At 37.2% G+C, this 18,260-nt stretch overlaps 1 protein-coding gene across 6 annotated transcripts in view; it reads left to right on the top strand.

Annotated features, from left to right (window-relative positions):
* Positions 1–18,260, top strand: part of Frmpd4 (FERM and PDZ domain containing 4) — an 810,201-nt gene that overhangs the window by 779,633 nt on the left and 12,308 nt on the right. For all 6 annotated transcript variants that reach the window (XM_058572590.1, XM_058572588.1, XM_058572587.1 and 3 more), the window contains 5 exons: positions 5,117–5,253; positions 8,677–8,803; positions 11,288–11,377; positions 12,125–12,307; positions 17,350–17,488. In XM_058572590.1, coding sequence (XP_058428573.1) covers positions 5,117–5,253; positions 8,677–8,803; positions 11,288–11,377; positions 12,125–12,307; positions 17,350–17,488 — 676 coding nt within the window. The remainder of the gene's footprint in view (positions 1–5,116; positions 5,254–8,676; positions 8,804–11,287; positions 11,378–12,124; positions 12,308–17,349; positions 17,489–18,260) is intronic.

The raw sequence follows: 18,260 nt of genomic DNA, 5'->3' as shown, positions 1-18,260 counted from the left end.
TTTCCTTCCCAAAGTGACTACTTTTCCTTTTGTAATTAATAACTAATTTGTGGAGTCACTGTGCAACTCTTATTATCCTGTATCTCATCAAATTTTTACCCATTATTTTAGTATTAATTGATGATTCTTTCCTGAATCTATTAGTATTATAATGGTAGAAAATGATGTGCCTAATTCCATAATTTCTTCTTCATCTATTAATTTGCATGTTACTGTAAGAAATATTTTCCCCTTCTCCTTTATTTATGTATCTACTCATGCACTTATTTGGTGCTTAGATTGCTCTGAAATATTGTGATATTTATTATACTGGAATTATTAGTTTTTAGTTAATAGAACTTTAAGAAAATAATATCCTTTCTAGACCATCTATCTGATATTTGATTCTAGGATATAATTCTCCCAAAAGCAAAAACTTCCAGGAATGAGTATCTGGCACAGTTTGTCCCAAAAGAAATTTACTCAATTTGATATTTAGGAGATGATTCTATGTTTTTCTATAACCATATCCTATTACTCTCACTTAAATTTCCAATAACAAACAAACGTTTGTTAACTCTGAGTAGTTGGTACACATGTATTGGATGTATTTCAAAGCTTTTGGAATCCTCAGAAGTTGGACAGGGAGAAGAGAGAACATAGAAGAGAGATAGACAAGATAGATTTTAGAAGTTAGAAATTATCACATAAAGTAAAGTGATAATAAGCCCTAGAGATCAGAAATGAAGTCAGAAAATAAAAGAAGGAGAACATTTTAGCACATGGGAGCCCTCAGGGTAAGGCCAATTAAACTTTCACTACCTCAGTGGTCTTTAGAAGAGACTGTGGTATTTATGGCTCAATAAGATGATTGATATTCATGAAGATGACCCTGAACACTTAGGATGCATCAAATCCTGTTCAATTCATACTCTGTTTATCAAGAAAAAAAATGTATTCTGGATTTTCCACTAGAAACAGTGAGACTGTCATGTTTTAAGTTTTTAAATGTTAAACTTGGTCACCTGGACCCTTTACTTGTCAATGATGTCCCCTGTTCCCTAACAGGCCAGGGAACCCAGACATGACTGCATGAAACAAAGCCTGATTCTCAGCTGATCATTACTGCATCTTCCCCATATTCCTGCTGAGAACCAACACAGGGCCCACCACTCCAGTTAAGACCATGTGCTTCATTTATTAGCTCATTAGTTGCAAATAAGTAGTTACAGGTGCCAGTCACGCTATAGCTATAGACAGATACATTTGATGATTATTTTCTATAGTTATACATGCATCCTGATTGCAGGATGGTGCTTTAAATCCATTTGACTCTACTTCTGTTTAAACACAACAAGTACATTATATTTATAAAAGAATAACATGCTTGTGTTTCCTCTTAAGTAGACAAGGAACACCTTAAACCTGATTCTATTAAGGTGTGTTTGCTCGAATTTAATGCATGGAGATATTTCTTACTCAAAAGACACATCTTTTATACCTGCGGGACTTGTCTCAGAATGGGAAAAGCTGTCTGGAGATCTTGCCTAGGGACAAGCAGAAAAAGACCAATGTTTCTGCTTTCCCACCTTTTGTGCTGTGTAGGTGGTGGATTAGCTACCTCTTCAAGGAGTAGCCAGCAGGGGAGATGGACAACCACATATATTAGGCAATAGAAACCACAATAAAGCTGTTATCATCTTATATATCCTCCACTGAGAATAGGAAATGAAATTTTATTTGCCTCAGACTCTCTACGTTGAAATGCCCATATCACAGAATGTGTGGTGTATCTAAAATAACATATCTGTCTGATATAAGAAAACAGGTTTGCAAAGTGGTGCCTGTGTGATGTTGATTTTAAGATACTAAAAAGGTGCAATGAAATTAACCTAGAGAATCAAAGAGTAAGCAGAAACAATGTATGTCACTATAGAAAAACAAAATCAATTTTATTTAACAGTCTCCTAACAAGAATAGTCACCATTGACTAGTTGAGGCATGCTGATGAAAACAGATTTAGAGAGTGATGATATCTATGAATCTCCTAGTTATTAATGGGCCTTAAGACCTTTAACAGATTTTAGCATGTGTATTAACAGTAAACTATTAATCCAGATTATTCTAATTCATAATTATGATGGGCTATGCTGACGTTTTCCTGTCTCCTATGTATTAAGAAAAAGATTGGTACACCAATTAGTAAACAAGATGTGACCTAAGAGGCTCCAAAATGTTTTCAAACACTTTAATAGCATTGGTTTACTTTTTAACACCTAACATTAATTACAAATGAACATTTCATAGGCCCAAAGACCTCTATTTAGCAAAACAGTGATTGCCATTCACTTGTATAACTGTATTTTAAGTAATATACTTAAGAGTAATAAAAGAATGATACACACACACACACACACACACACACACACACACACACATATATATATATATATATATATATATATATATATATATATATAATTCAGATTTCACAATAATTCTCAAGGATCCCTCTGAACTATTTATATAATTGATTAACTACTTTGTCAAAAAAATTCACCCAAAAGTCTGGTTAAATACAGAGTAAAACAGGGATAGGGAAAATTATCTCAGCCACAACTCTTGGGAGAAGTAATAGTGATGATTCATTTTTTATAAAGCATGTTCCACTATTAAGCATTCTTGCAGGCATCATGACAGCCTTGTGATTTAATTGTTTATTCTCAAGTTAGTTGTTGTTGAAAGTTTGACCATTTTTCACATAAGAAAATTGAGACTCAAGAAAAATGAAATGCCATTTTCGAGGTCATTTGATTAGTAGCTGACATAGCCTGGCATCAAACCTAAGATTTTGTCTCTGGATTCTGTACAAAAATCATCTGCTTCAGATCTATTATGCGATAGCAGTCATTGAAGAAAGTGATTTATCAAATGGTTTATCTAAAAAAAAAAATTCTTCACGCACCTGGCACTGTGCCAAGTGGTTTCCTTATTCCTATCTTTCATGGGACTCTGTAAAATCACCCTATCTAGTCTGTTACTCCCTTGGACCCCATAGGAACAATCCTGAGCACTTGGAAATAATTGGTAAACCCAATCTAGCAAAACAAAATGGCAGTCAGGCTAGGTAGTGCATACCTGTAATCCCAGTGACTTGGGAGGCTAAGGCAGGAAGATTGCAAGTTCAAAGCCAGCCTCAGCAACTTAGGGAGGCCTGAAGCAACTTAGCAAGATGCTGTCTCAAAATAAAACATTAAACAGGCTAAGGATGTGGTTCAGTAGTCAAACACCCTTAGATTTAATCCCTGGTACCAAAAAGAAAAAAAAAATGGTACCTTGGGATTGCTTTCAGAGACTTCCCTAACTTAAACTCCCTTGCTTTTGTCTCATGACAGACTCCCTTCCAACAAGGGGTCCCCTGCATTCCAGGTAGCTTTAAGATTTTATCAGGAAACAAAGGTCAAAGAGCACACTAGGGGTGGAAGGGTAACAAAATGTGGGGTCACACTTAACAGTAAAGCAACAGGCCAGAAGACATGCATACATCACAGGTGGATAGAATGTGCAGCATACAGGGCCAGCACAGCATGGGTTAAGTATGCAAGGTGTCAACATTGTATGCAGAAGCCATACAGTGGTACATGTTCCCATTGTAGTAAAATCAATACATAAGGGGCTGGGGATGTGGCTCAAGCGGTAGTGCGCTCGCCTGGCATGCGTGCCGCCCGGGTTCGATCCTCAGCACCACATACAAACAAAGATGTTGTGTCTGCCGAAAACTAAAAATAAATATTAAAAATCTCTCTCTCTCTCTCTCTCTCTCTAAAAATTCAATATATGAAGTGATTAAAATGTACTTCTCTTGAGAGGAGACAAACAACTCCTGATGTAGGTTTCCATTTGAAATCCTTTTGGGACAAGGCAAAGAATAAGGAAAAGAAGGATGTTTTAAAAAGGGTTAAATATATTCTTTAGCACAAGAACCCAGGTTCCCATAACAAAAATAAGTAAACATGCAAATCATACTTAAGCAATGCTGTGATTTGGTCAACATTTAGCTCACTGCTTTGTTCCTAATGAATGAGAACCCTACTCTTTTAAGATCTAAGTCTTGTGGTCATACAGGACTTTGCACTTGATAACACACTCTCAGTCACCCTTTAATTTGATCTTTACAACAGATCCTGTGAGTTAGGTGTTCTCCATTTTACAGATGTACAAACTAACACCTGAAGATGAGGAATGACTCCCACAGAGTTACACTTTTGAAGTAGCAGGGCATTCAAATGAATGGAAAATTTGAATAACTGCCATTTAGAGTGTGCCACTGGACACATATTGAATGCTTGAACTGCTCCCATGAGGCAGTTGGTGTGAATCTCCATTGCACAGATGAGTTAACTGAAGCCACAGGTGTACACGCTAACAGGGCAAGGTTTCACACACAGGTAGCCATTGGCAAAGCTGGGACTGCAGAACAGTTGAGTAGAAGTCCAGAGCTGCCAACCCAGTCACTTTACTAATTCTGCCTCCCTGAAGCTGCTCTGGATTGACAGAAAGAGAGAAGGCAGAGAGGAATGTTGTTGATGACAGTAGTTAATCTGTAAGAGCGTTTACAATTTACCAGCTAAGTTCTAATGGCTTTACATTAATTTAGGTAATCCTCAACACAACCCTATGACTCTTGATGCTTTTCCCCCTCTTTATAAGAGGGGACACTTGCCCGAGTTCACACCCCCTAGGAAATGGAAGAACAAATTAGGAGCCTAGAATTCCAACTCTGACAGCCTAACTCCAAAAGCCATATTATGCTATCAGTGCTTCGCGTGTTCAGCTGCAGCACCTGTGTTTGGAAATTTCATTCCTAAAATCCTAATTATTTTTACAAAAAGCTAAATATTTAAATAACAGCTTGTCGATGAATGTTAAATGTTTTGTGTGGTCTCTGTGTTTGTGCGTGCAGTTAAATACTGACGCGGTTCCAAGCAGCACGGTGGAAATGTTTCCACTTTTAGCCTCCTTGCCTTTGAAGTGAGGGTTGAAAACGCTGGGGGAAATGCGTGTCACCTGTTCCTCTAAGGCAAAGCGGGGCGGCCCATTCTCTGACGAGCTGCGCCCTCTGCTGGTCTCTTCGCAGAGCTGTAACGATGTGGTTCAGGAGCGATTTGGTCCGGAGCTGAAATACGACATAGCCCTGCGGCTGGCCGCCTTACAAATGTACATCGCAACAGTTACCACCAAGCAGACGCAGAAAATATCGCTCAAATACATCGAGTAAGTGTTGGCTCTCAGCGTCATTTCAGAGACAGAGATGCTGCCTCCTTAACACCTCAGTGTATTTTTGATCTTTATTTCCAAAATTGATCTTGCTTGTAGCAGAGCATTTGTTAACCAGAGGCAAATGTATGAATATCATGTCCCTGATGTAGTGGAAGAGATCCATTACTTATATAATCTGTCTTTAAAAATTGTAGTTAAAATGAGGGTCACATTTAAAATGAAGTGTACATTTAAAAATTCCTAAAAGGATTTGGTTCCAAGCCAAGCTTTAATCTCAGTGCCTTTCAAGCATTTACTTGTTTAATTCTCACAATGTCCCTATAGTTGCAGTGGGATTTTAGGTTCATTTTAGAGATGAGCAAACTGAGGCATAGAATGATTATGTAATTTGCCCAAGTCATAGGGCCATTCATTGGAAGGGGCAAGGGGACCCTTTGTTGTGCAACAGTTTGCATGATGGCTTAAGGCACCTGTGTTTGCAAAGTGTCTGCATAACCTGAGATCACTTGAGATGGTCAAAATGCAATATCAAAAGTAATGCCGGGCTGGGGCTGTAGCTCAGTGGTAAAGTGCTTGCCTTACATGTGTGAGGCACTGGGTTCGATCCTCAGTACCACATAAAAATAAATAAAGATACAGTGAATTCATCTACAAATAAATATTTTTTTAAAAAAAAAGCAATGCCATAATTGGGAAGCATGGTATTTGTAGTGAAAACTGAGGTTGAAAGGATGCCCCAAACCAACTTTACTTTGTGAATCATATCTTGTTATGAATGCCTTCTCTTGCTTAGTCTTCCATTCAACTGCTTCCATAGACTTTTTCAGCCAGGGGAAGATCCCCTTGTCTTAGAAAAAAGACAGTATGTATTGCCCTCAGTTGATGAGTCTATATAAGTGAGTCTATTTAAGGGTCATCCTTTAAAAGGGAGCTCTGTATCTCCCTGGAGGTGATTCAAAAGCCTAAATCAACCCCAACTTACTTCGTGCTGGCAGTTCTTTACGCTAAGAAACTGGAACACTCATATTTCAGAGTTCATGACCAGGCCAAAACCCCATCTCCATGTAACGCTTAAAGTTGCCTTGAATTTCTCCCTGTCCCCACCTCTAAGAGATGGACAAACTAACAATAATCTCACCTTCCAAAGAAGCCTCCCATGGGCTGACTATAAAATAACATGATGCCAGGTTAACCCACCTGGGGGGAAAATGGCTTTTCTCATGAACTTGTGTTGAAAAGTATTTGAACTCCAATTTTCTGTCTTCAGTGCTACTGTTCTGGCAACTCTCAATTCACCCATTGATGCCTAGAGACAAACCCTCATATTCAGTTAGAGTCTCAAACCACTCCTCCCAGATGGTTTCTCTCTTTTTCCCTTGCCACACACCTGCAGTGACTCTAGCCTGAGAGAGGTACAGCTCACAGAGAGGTCTCAAACGCAGCTGGACACATTCACACCTTTTTCCACTCCCCTTTCTGAAGTTCTTAGAGACCAATGAAACTGGCTGCCATTTGAAAAGGTGACCTGCACAACCTGAGCAGATCTTCACACAATTAAGATGCATTTCTGTTCCTACTCTCTTGTAGCCACATTTTCCCAGGTTGAACATTTTCCCAGGTTGTAGAGTCAAAAACCTCTCAAAGATAACTAGCTTGACTAAGAATCTTGCAGATTCTACAATAGTGTCATCATCAATTCCTTTATTCAACAAATATTCATTGAGCATCAAGGAACTTGTGGTCTGATTGTAAAGATAAGACATAAAGATATGAAAAGTAGTTATTTAAAGTAATAATTCCAGGCTGGGGCTATAGCTCAGTGGTAGAGTACTTATCTAGCATGCATGAAGCCCTGAGTTCCATCCCCAGTACCAAAGTAAATTAATTAATTAATGATAAAAGTAGAACTAAAATATCACCCACAAGAGTTCCAAATAATGAATTAAAATAATAAGTACAAGTTGAGGAAGAAGAAAAAATATAGTGATCACAAATAATTGCATCTTTAACAAAGAACATGAATGGTCAACTGGGGGAAGGTTGGATTTTTTCTATTTTTATTGGTTCTTTTTAGTTATACATGACAATAAATCTATCTATCTTTGTGCTATTTACTTACAACTTTTTTTCTAACTAGTGTCTTATGAACGTATGTGAGGGTGAGAGTCACTGTGCTATATTCCTATATGTACATGTGAAAGTAAAGTCAGATTCACTCCACTCACTTTTCCTATGCCATTCCTTCTCTCTTCCCTTCATTCCCCTTTTTCTACTCCTCTGATCTTACTTCTATTCTGGTCTTTTATACCCCCTTATTTTAAATTAGCTTCTGCATATCAGAGAAAACATTCAAACTTTGATTTTAGAGATGAGTTTATTTCACTTAGGATGATAGTCTTCAGTTCCATTCATTTACCAGAAAATGACATAATTTTATTCTCCTTTATGACTGAGTAATATTCCATTGTGTATATATCCAACATTTTCTTTATCCATTCATCTATGGAAGGGCACCTAGGTTGCCTCCATAGCTTAGCTGTTGTAAATTGAGCTGCTATAAACACTGATGGGGTTGCATTCCTGAGGTATGCTGATTTCTTCTTACCCTTCTTCAGAGAGGATCTGGAAAGGGAGAAATAACAGAATCTTCTTGAAGCTCTTTATAATTTAGATGACACTGGTTGGGCCCACAAACAATCAGTATAGGTTTCTAAGCATTCAAATATGGAACCTTCTTAGAAGAGGATTTAACGATTGCTGGGGGTTTGGCCAAAAATATATTTACCCAGTCCTATGTGCTGCTTTTTTTCTTATATATCCATATCCATGATAGATGTATACTTCCTGTAAGTACCGACATACTTGAGGGTCATAACCTGCCCCCTGCATAAGAGATATTGATGGAAGGAGTTACACATGAATTGACTGGGATAAAAGAACTGTGAGTTTCTAGAAAATGAGCCACTGATGAGGGATAATGGCAAAGAAGATGCTTTGGGGCATGAAGAAATTGCAACCATTCTTCTAAGAGAAGAAGGAGAAAGAGAGAAAATGTGGGCAGACAGGGAGATGTGAGAATGGGAATAAACAAATAAATGGATAGAAACAGGTATTGAAAGAATAAACTTGGACATGTGAATTAATCTCCAGAAATGGGTTGGACAGAGTGCCTCTTCAATTTCTATTGGTCCCCATATGCCTTCTTAGCATTCTTTCTGGAGAGTAAGGAATAGGTTTCTTTTAAAATGCAAACATATGTATTAATGATCAAATAGTATGTTTCCTAGATGTAAATTAAAAGTTGCTTCCCTGCCCTACCAAGAGTTCATTTGTTCCAACAAACATCAGAGTGCCATTTTGTCTTAGATAACTAATCATCACAGGAATGTGAAATTAAAGATATGCTTTTTCTTGCAGGAAAGAATGGGGATTAGAGACTTTTCTTCCCTCTGCTGTGCTGCAAAGCATGAAAGAGAAGAACATAAAGAAAGCACTTTCACACCTTGTCAAAGCAAATCAAAACTTGGTACCACCGGGTAAAAAGGTATCACATTTGCATCTTAATAGAAAATAGATTTTGAAGAGGGAGGTTTGCATGCATTTTTTTAAATGTTTAAAATTAGCCCATGAATAAAATACTTAGCACCATATTTTCAGAAGGCAGTAACACTCTATAACTTAAAAAAAATCATTAACGTTTTCTAAGACTAATGAAAAACAAATATCCTTATGGAAACCTGTGTACTTCCTACAAGTTAGAAATCCCTTATTGTACAAGACGTGTACATTCACGAGCCTACCTTGCATGGCCTCTGAGACCTTGTGATTAGACAATAGAACTGTAAGATAATTCTGCATTTCCTTCATGTTCTTGCTTACTGTTCAGACCAGCTTAAGTGTATAGCAGCCCAAAAGGGGCCCTTTTTAAATCTGGGTATATCTACTGTAACATAATTGATATCTGTAACAGTTCATTCTTTGTCACAGGGGAAAGGGAAGCTGTCCTGGGCATTGTGGTCTCTACCTACCAGATGCCATTTTCACCCCTCCCCTAATTGCGACAAAGAAAAATGTCTCCATACATTGCCAATTGTGCCCTAGGGAACAAAATCACCCCTACTGACAACTATTGGATTAAATCCTACTTTTAGAAGGAAGATAAAATTATTTCTGTCACTCATCATTAGTGTTAAAACTTTTGTATTTGTTTTTATTAAGTAGGAGAAACACAGAAGACTTTTTAAAATATACTGTTGGTCAGAAAAGAAAGGTATGGTTTGTAAATAATTTTTTAAAAATGATTCCAATAACCAGAAAGAGAAGGAGACTTGAATTATTGGCATATAAAATAGGGAGAAGCCCAACAACCTAAGAACACTTTCCAATTGATATTGGCTATAGAAACTTATATGACTCTCATGTATATCATGGTCCATGTAGATAATTCTTTGATCTTAATATCAGATTCTAAGTCATTTTACTAGTTAAGGCACATTATTTCTATTCCTTTCTCCCTGCCCCGTAACATTTTTTAATGTGTAATCAGGTTCAACACACTCTCAGCCTCCTTTCACTTACAGTTCATGGGAGTATGTTTGTCCCATCGCAGTGAACATTCAGCTTTAAGAATATAGTGGAATGCCCTGGGTCAAGATTTTTTTTAAATTTCCATTATGATTTGCCCAAAGCTAATTTCTACTAGTTGATTTGATATTTTTTTAAAGTCTGACCCATTTGCATTATAATAATTTAGAAACTAATATAAGTTCTATCCATTTCTGTATGTATCACTGTCCTTCTATAATGCTAAGCTTTTCTATAACAAGTGGCTTGCTTTCAAAATTTGCAAAGCATGTTGAGTTTTTGTAAAAAAGTAAGATGAGTTAGCCAGATACAGTGGCACATGCTTATAATCTCAGTTACTTGAGAGGCTGAAGCAAGAGGATAACAAGTTACAGGTCAGCCTCTGCAAATTAGCAAGACCCTGTCTCAAAATCGAAATTTTAAAAGGGCTGGGAATGTACTTCAATGGTGAGCACTTCCCTAGCATGTGTGAGTCCCTGAGTTCAATACCCAGTACCACAAAATAATAGTAATAATAATAATAATAATAACAACAACAACAACAACAACAATAACAATAATAAATGGCACTAAATAACAATTACATAAAGGATAGTACCTTCAAGTGAAACAGAATTTAATAGGCATTGCTACTGAAAGATCATCTAAGCCTTGTTGGAAAATTTCACCCTTAATAAACATTCCTGGCACATTCAGTATGAAACATGGACGTGTTTTTAATCGAAATACTTTTTTTAATGATGTGTGGACCTCCATTAAGTCTTTATAAAGATAAACTTTATCTGGATAAAATTTCATTTGTAATTCATTCATGAAACTCAACAGATTCTCAGAGTTGAATTAACCAAACAAGGACTTATATAGCAAGTTCAAACATTTCCACAATGATTGGAGTTCAGAAAGTTCACTTTCCCTGTAAATTTGCAAAGACCAGAAGAAACTTGAGAGGGGAGGTGTAAGAGCCTGTTTAAAAGGCTTTGCATAGATTCCAGGTGCGTATTCTAAACAGCTCCCACAAACTACATACAGGTGAGTCTCCTGTGCTGTGGGAGAATTTGTGTGCAGTCCACCTTTGTCCTTAGTTGCAATTGGAAAGCACCACTCGCCTCTTGAAACTTCCCAATGGGCAGATGTTTCAATGGAACATTTTATGAACTTGTTCTCACTTGTCAAACATCTCAGCCCACATACCCATACTCGTGAGTTCCCCATGCATTTCTCTCAAATGAATTAAGATTTGAATCTTGATGCCATGTTGCAATCTATCATCAGGAAACCAAATACATAGCAATTTACTCTCCTTCCTAAAGAAGGGTCTTGTCATACTCCATCTCCCCAGCAAGAAATTGTTCTTCTAGTTTGTCCCTTGTTTATAGTTGGTCTCTAGCCCAAATGGACTCACACCCAATGGAGTCAACAAGTTAGTTTCCTTTTCTCTCTTCAGCTCTCTGCACTACAAGCCAAGGTTCACTATCTCAAGTTCCTCAGTGACCTGCGACTGTATGGGGGCCGTGTGTTCAAGGCAACGTTAGTGGTAATTTCTGCTTTCTTGCTTTTTATCAGAAGCTATAGAGGTCCATAAAATATCACTGCAGAGGCTGTCTTCAATGAGCTGCCCCTGAAGCAAAAGCAAATCAGCTATGAATATTTTCCAGCCTTCATTTCTAATTGACTTCACCACTGTCTGAAAATATCTGAAAAAAAAATGTTAAACTAGATAATGCCATTGCAGAATGCCCTAGAAAAAGAAATGTGAAGAAACAGGAGAATCAAAGGGCTCTAACAACAGCTGCTTTTTAAATCATTGAGCCAGAAGTTTCTTTGACACTAAAAAGAGAGAAGCCACAAACCTCATTTCTAAAAAAAAACCTTTTGTGATTATGAATTTATTGTGTTATGATAACATTTTCTTTATATATTATTCATAATTTACAAGAGCTTCAATGTGATCGTATATCTGGTTCTTCTCATTGGATGATGTAGTACAATGTGACCCAGACGTACTTTCTAAAGAAAATATAATCTTAGGGCTGGGGATGTGGCTCAAGTGGTAATGCGCTTGCCTGGCATGCGTGCGGCCCGGGTTCAATTCTCAGCACCACATAAAAATAAAGATGTTGTGTCCACCGAAAACTAAAAAATAAATTTTAAAAAATTCTGTCTCTCTCTCTCTAAATAAAAAAGAAAATATAATCTTATAAAAACAGGCTCTCAGGTTCAACTTTGCATGGTGCTTCAGAAAGTGTGGGTTTTAAAATATTTTGTCACCATCTCTTCTCAGCAGGCAGAAAAGCGTTCAGAAGTGACACTCCTGGTTGGGCCACGGTATGGCATAAGCCATGTCATAAATACCAAAACCAATCTGGTGGCACTTTTAGCTGACTTCAGCCATGTCAACAGGATCGAAATGTTTACTGAAGAGGAGAACTTGGTGAGGGTGGAGCTCCATGTGCTAGATGTGAAGGTAAGCCTTTCAAATGTTGACATATGACCTTGGTTTAAACATTTCATTTCTGGCAACACTTCTGGCATTTACAAAGCAGAGAAGTTAATGTGTGCAGAGTCTCAGCAATGCTCTGAGGTGCAGGAAAACCCATCCCACTCAGGCCTGAGACTTCAGTCTGCTGTGATTTGGGGGCAATTTGCTATGCTTCTCTGGGCTTCATTTCTTTATCTATACATGAGAAAGAAAGCTATCTCATTTCTAGGTCCCTCTTATTTTATAATACTGAGCCATAGGCAGAGACTAGGGGAGATTTTTCCCAACTTTCTAGAATGTATGATTCACTCAGAGTCAGGGAGATTCTTTTCCCTAACTTTATTCAAAAGTCCTATTCCCTTTCATTAAGTTGGGACCATATGTGATCGTTCTTTTGGAAAAGGTGGGTATTTTAGTTTGTCTTCTCATGCTGTAGAAATTGGTACTGACTAAACATCTTGCTTCTAGGAATGTCATGGTCATTCTATTTAAAACAACCATCCGAGGTTGTCTACAAAGAGCTAAACTCTACTCCCCTTATCAGAAATCAGCAGAAAACAATCCAGGTCTCCTTTCCCACCCCCTTCTTCTTCCAGTAAATTTGAGTCATTGGAGTTTGCCTATGTTAATTTATCTAATGTTTCTATGGAGAAAAAGCACTAGACCCAAAAGGAGACAGGGCCTCCACAAAAGAGACAGCATCAGCTAGCAGGGATGCTCTGAAGATGGTCAGAGAAGACCCAACCATGCCCACACTACCACCAGTGTGGTCTGGGAAGAGTGGATCAAGAATAACGGAAGCTATGGGAAAGGGTTTCTAGAGCAAATCAGGATATATCAGTACACTCTGCAACAGGAACAAATGGTCAGGAAAGAGAATATGGAACTAGGACATGTTATCTATGCCCCATAGGATTTCATGGGCTGAATCTAGAGGACTCCAGTTGACTTCATGGCAATTTACAAGTGTAAGGATGGATTTGGAATGTCTATCCTAGTCCATGACTAATGATACTGAGGGAAATAACCCCATAATGAGAAAAGGGCAGAAGAATGAACTGAATGTGGTCATTATAGGTCTGCTAATCAGCATTAATCTAAATAGAAATGAATGGTGAGACCCTACTAATGGTGTCCTGCTTTGTATTGAATAATGGTAGTATAGCTTCAAGATTGAGGGGAGACCACAACTATAGTTGAAGGAAAGATAGTTCAACAAGTAGTACAGGTTCTTTGGATGGGAATTTCTATTCTACCAATCAGGGACATTGAGCATGACCAGTATCCTATTCCTGGGAGTGACAGTAGAGACCTATTTCTTCCTCTCTTCATGTCTGCTTTATGTTGCTCCCTTATTTCTCTCCCAGTTTCTTTCGCTTTCCACAAGAACACACTCTTCCTAACTAAAAAAATATTTCTCTATCAACATTTCCTTCCCTGAGCACCCAAGATACATGTCCAATTATATAATATCATTGGTTTCCAGAAAGTTTTATCAAGGTCTTTTCTCAACTCTCAGTTCTAGTTAACCTTCCTGTACATGTACCATTTCTTTCAGAAGTATCCTTTTCCTAGATATCTTTGACAGTTTTTAGTCTTTTTTATTATTAATTAATTTATTTATTTTAATTAGGATATATAACAGCAGAATGCATTTTAATTCATTGTACACAACTGCAGCACAAATTTTCATTTCTCTGGTTGTACACAGTGTACAACCATATGTGCAGTCATACATGTACTTAGGTTACTGATCTCCATCTCATTCTACCATCTTTCCTTCCTTGCCCCTATGACCCCTCCTGGCCCCTCCCTCCCCTTTGTCCCATCAAAATTCCTCCATTTTTCCCATGCTCCCGCCCATTATGGATCAGCATCCACTTAATCAGAGAGAACATTTGGCCTTGGGTTTTTTGGGATTGGCTTACTTCACTTAGCATGATATTCTCCAACTCCATCCATTTACCTGCAAGTGCCATAATTTTATTCTCTTTTAATACTGAGTAATATTCCATTGTGTATATATACCACAATTTTTTATCCATTCATCTATTAAAGGGCATCTAGGTTGCTTCCATAGTTTGTGAATTGTGCTGCTATAAACATTAATGTGGCTGTGTTACTATAGTATGCTGATTTTAAGTCCTTTGGGTGTAGACCAAGGAGTGGGATAGCTGGGTCAAATGGTGGTTCCAAGGAATCTCCATACTTCTTTCTAGATTGGTTGTACCAATTTGCAGTCCCACCAACAATGTATGAGTGTGCCTTTTTCCCCACATCCTCGCCAATTGTTGTCTGTATTCTTGAAAACTGCCATTCTGACTGGCGTGAGATGAAATCTTGGAGTAGTTTGATTTGCATTTCTCTAGTTACTAGAGATGTTGAACATTTTTCATATATTTGTTGATCGAATGTATATCTTCTTCTGAGAAGTGTCTGTTCAGCTCCTTAGCCCACTTATTGATGGGGTTGTTTGTTTTTTCGGTGTTAAGTATTTTGAGTCCTTTATATATCCTGGAGATTAGTGTTCCATCAAACATGTGTGTGGCAAAATTTTGCTCCCAAAACGTAGACTCTCTCTTCAACCTATTGATTGTTTCTTTTGCTGAGAAGAAGTTTTTTAGTTTGAGTCCAGCCCATTTGTTAATTCTTGATTTTATTTCTTACACTTTAGGAGTCTTATTAAGGAAGTCAGGGCCTAATCCAATGTGATGCAGATTCGGGCCTACTTTTTCCTCCATTAGGCACAGGGTCTCTGGTCTAATTCCTAGGTCCTTGATTCACTTTGAGCTGAGTTTTGTCCAAGGTGAGAGATAGGGGTTTGGATTTATAGTCCTCCCAGCACCATTTGTTGAAGAAAAAAATGTATGTTTTTGGCTCCAAAGTATGTTTTGGGCTCCTCTGTCTAATATGAGATAACTGTATTTGTGTGGTTGTTTTCTCTGTGCCTTCTATTCTGTCCCATTGGTCTACATGTCTATTTTGGTGCAAGTACCATGCCATTTTTCTTACTATAGCTTTGTAGTGTAGTTTAAGATCTGGTATTGTGATGCCTCCTGCTTTACTCTTCTTGCTAAGGATTTATTTGGCTATTCTGGGTATCTTATTTTTCCAGATGAATTTCATGATGGCTTTTTAAAAAAAAAATTAAGTTGTAGATGGACACAATACCTTTACTTTATTCATTTTTATGTGGTGTTGAGGGTCGAATCCAGTGCCTCACACATGGTAGGCAAGCACTCTATCACTGAGCTACAACCCCAGCCCTCATAATTGCTTTTTATATCTCTATAAGGAATGACAATGGGATTTTAATTGAAATTTCATTGAATCTGTATAGCACTTTGGGTAGTATGGCCATTTTGACAATATTAATTTTGCCTATTCTAGAGCATGGGAGATCTTTCCATCTTCTAAGGTTTTCTTCAATTTCTTTCTTTAGTGTTCTGTAGTTTCATTATATAGGTCTTTTACCTCTTTTGTTAAGTTGATTCCCAAGCATTTTTTTTTTTTGAGGCTATTGTGAATGGGGTAGTTGTCCTAATTTCAGAGGATTCATCATTGATATATGCAAATGCATTTGATTTATAAGTATTGATTTTATATCCTGCTACTTTGCTAATTCATTAATTCTAGAAGTTTTCTGGTAGAGTGTTTTCAATCCTCTAGGTATGTCATCAGCAAATAGTGAGAGTTTGAGTTCTTCATTTCCTATTCATATCCCTTCAATTTCTTTCATCTGTCTAATTGTCTGGCCACAGTTTCAAGGACTGTATTTAATAGAAGTGGTGAAAGAGGGTATCCCTGTGTTATTTCAGGTTTTAGAGGGAATGCTTCCAATTTTTCACCATTTAGAATGATGTTGGGCTTGGGTTTAGCATAGATAGCTTTTACAATGTTGGAGTATGTTCCTACTATCCCTAGTTTTTCTAATGTTTTTAACAGGAAATAGTACTATATTTTGTCAAATGCATTCACTGTTTCAATTGATATAATCATATGGTTCTTATCTTTAAATCTATTGATGTGATAAATTATATTTATTGATTTCCATATGTTGAGCCAACCTTGCATCCCTGAAATGAACCCCACTTGATCATGGTGCACTATTTTTAAATATGTTTTTGTATGCAATTAAGCTGGAATTTTATTGAATTTTTGCATCAATGTTCATTAGGGATATTGGTCTGAAATTTTCTTTCTTTGATGTGTCTCTTCCTGGTTTTGGTATTAGGATAATACTAGCTTCGTAGAATGAGTTTGGAAGGATTCCTTCCTTTTCTATTTCATAGAATAATTTGAGAAGTATTGGTATTAATTCTTTGTAGATTTATAGAGCTCAGCTGTAAATCCATCTAGTCCTGGGCTTTTTTTTTTTTTTTTTTTTTTTTTTTTTTTTTTTTTTTTTGGCTTTTGATGGTGTCTTCTATTTCCTTGCTTGAAATTGATCTGTTTAAATTGTGTATGTCCTCTTGACTCAGTTTGGGTTGATCATATACCTCTAGAAATTTGTCAGTGTCTTTGAGGTTTTCTATTTTACTAGAGTATAAATTTTCAAAATACTTTCTTATTGTCTTCTGTATTTCATTCAGTCTCGTCAGAAATTTCCACTTGATTTTTAATCTTCTCTTTAACACTAATTTTCACCATGAACCCCAAACTTAAACTTCTGCTGATTTTCACATTGTGAATTCACTTCTTGTCATGGATGTAACTTATAACTAACATAAATAGTTAAAGTGTTAACTATTTGAGAAGAAAATCAATTTTTTGTTGTTGTTGTTGTTTTTATTCTAATCTGACCATGAAGACATCATAAATGTCCAGATTTTTTAAGTGATATATCCTAAATGTTTTTCACTAAGGCACTTTGTGTTATCCCTGACTTTTTCTTCCCATTCACATTTCTCCAATGCAGTTTTTGCTCAATAACTTCTTCTCTATTTCATGAGTGTAAATGCAGCTGTTGCCACTTGAGGGAGGTTATTGAGGAGGATGGCTTTGACCAAAACATCTTTTTTGTGCAGCCCATCACACTCCTGATGGAATCCTCAGATGCCATGAACCTGGCCTGCTTGACAGCTGGATACTACAGGCTGCTGGTAGATTCCAGGAGGTCGATATTTAACATGGCCAACAAGAAAAATGCAGGGACCCAGGACACAGGTATATTCTTTCTAAACTAATGAAGCAGTGACTCCTTCACCACCACTGTGGTTTCCAGACCTTACCTGACAATAATAAGAAGATGTCACTTAAAGAGTTAAAATTGATCACATAGAAAAAGTTATGTCCAGACAATACAAAAGCATTCAAATATTGCTAACATTGTCTAATTTTTAAAAATGCTGATTCCCTATCACATTTATTATGGCACTTGTAAATTTCAGGTGTGTTGTTACGGCTGCATTTGTATTGCCTCACTCTTACAGTGGCCAGGACACAGAGAACTAATAACAGAATACCCAACTAATGATTGTGAGTCCCCTATTCTAGGGCTACTCATTCCTTAAGATGTCTTAGACCCACCTGCCTGGAATCCTCCTTCCTGTAGTCAAAATTTTCCCAGAATCAGGAAGCTTTTCCAGCAGGAGGAGGTAGGTCCTACCCAGAACTTGGACTCAGGGATTGTAGAAGGAACTTATTCTGCTCTGGCAGCCATTTTAGATCCATAATAGGAGCATCAAGATGATAAAGATGTCAAATACTTCAATATAACCTCTTGACAGGACACAAAATGAGGACAAGGAGGGCCAAAAATAATAAATTGATTCTTTCTTTGAGGGCGTTTTTCATTTATTTTAGGAATTTTTTTAAGTATTTGAGCATTTTCCTCTATCTACAGTGGATTTTCAGTAAATGTGGCTAATGGATACCACCATTCAAGGCCAAGCCACCAACACATGAAAAATTATACGCAGGAGTTCTATAAATAGTA

This window comes from Marmota monax, unplaced genomic scaffold (genome assembly GCF_021218885.2).
Source record: "Marmota monax isolate L192 unplaced genomic scaffold, Marmota_monax_Labrador192_F-V1.1 WCK01_AAM20220418_F8-fsc00089, whole genome shotgun sequence".
Taxonomy (NCBI): Eukaryota; Metazoa; Chordata; class Mammalia; order Rodentia; family Sciuridae; genus Marmota; species Marmota monax.
The sequence above is the reverse complement of the archived record's forward strand: the minus strand, read 5'-3'. Positions and strand labels throughout refer to the sequence as shown.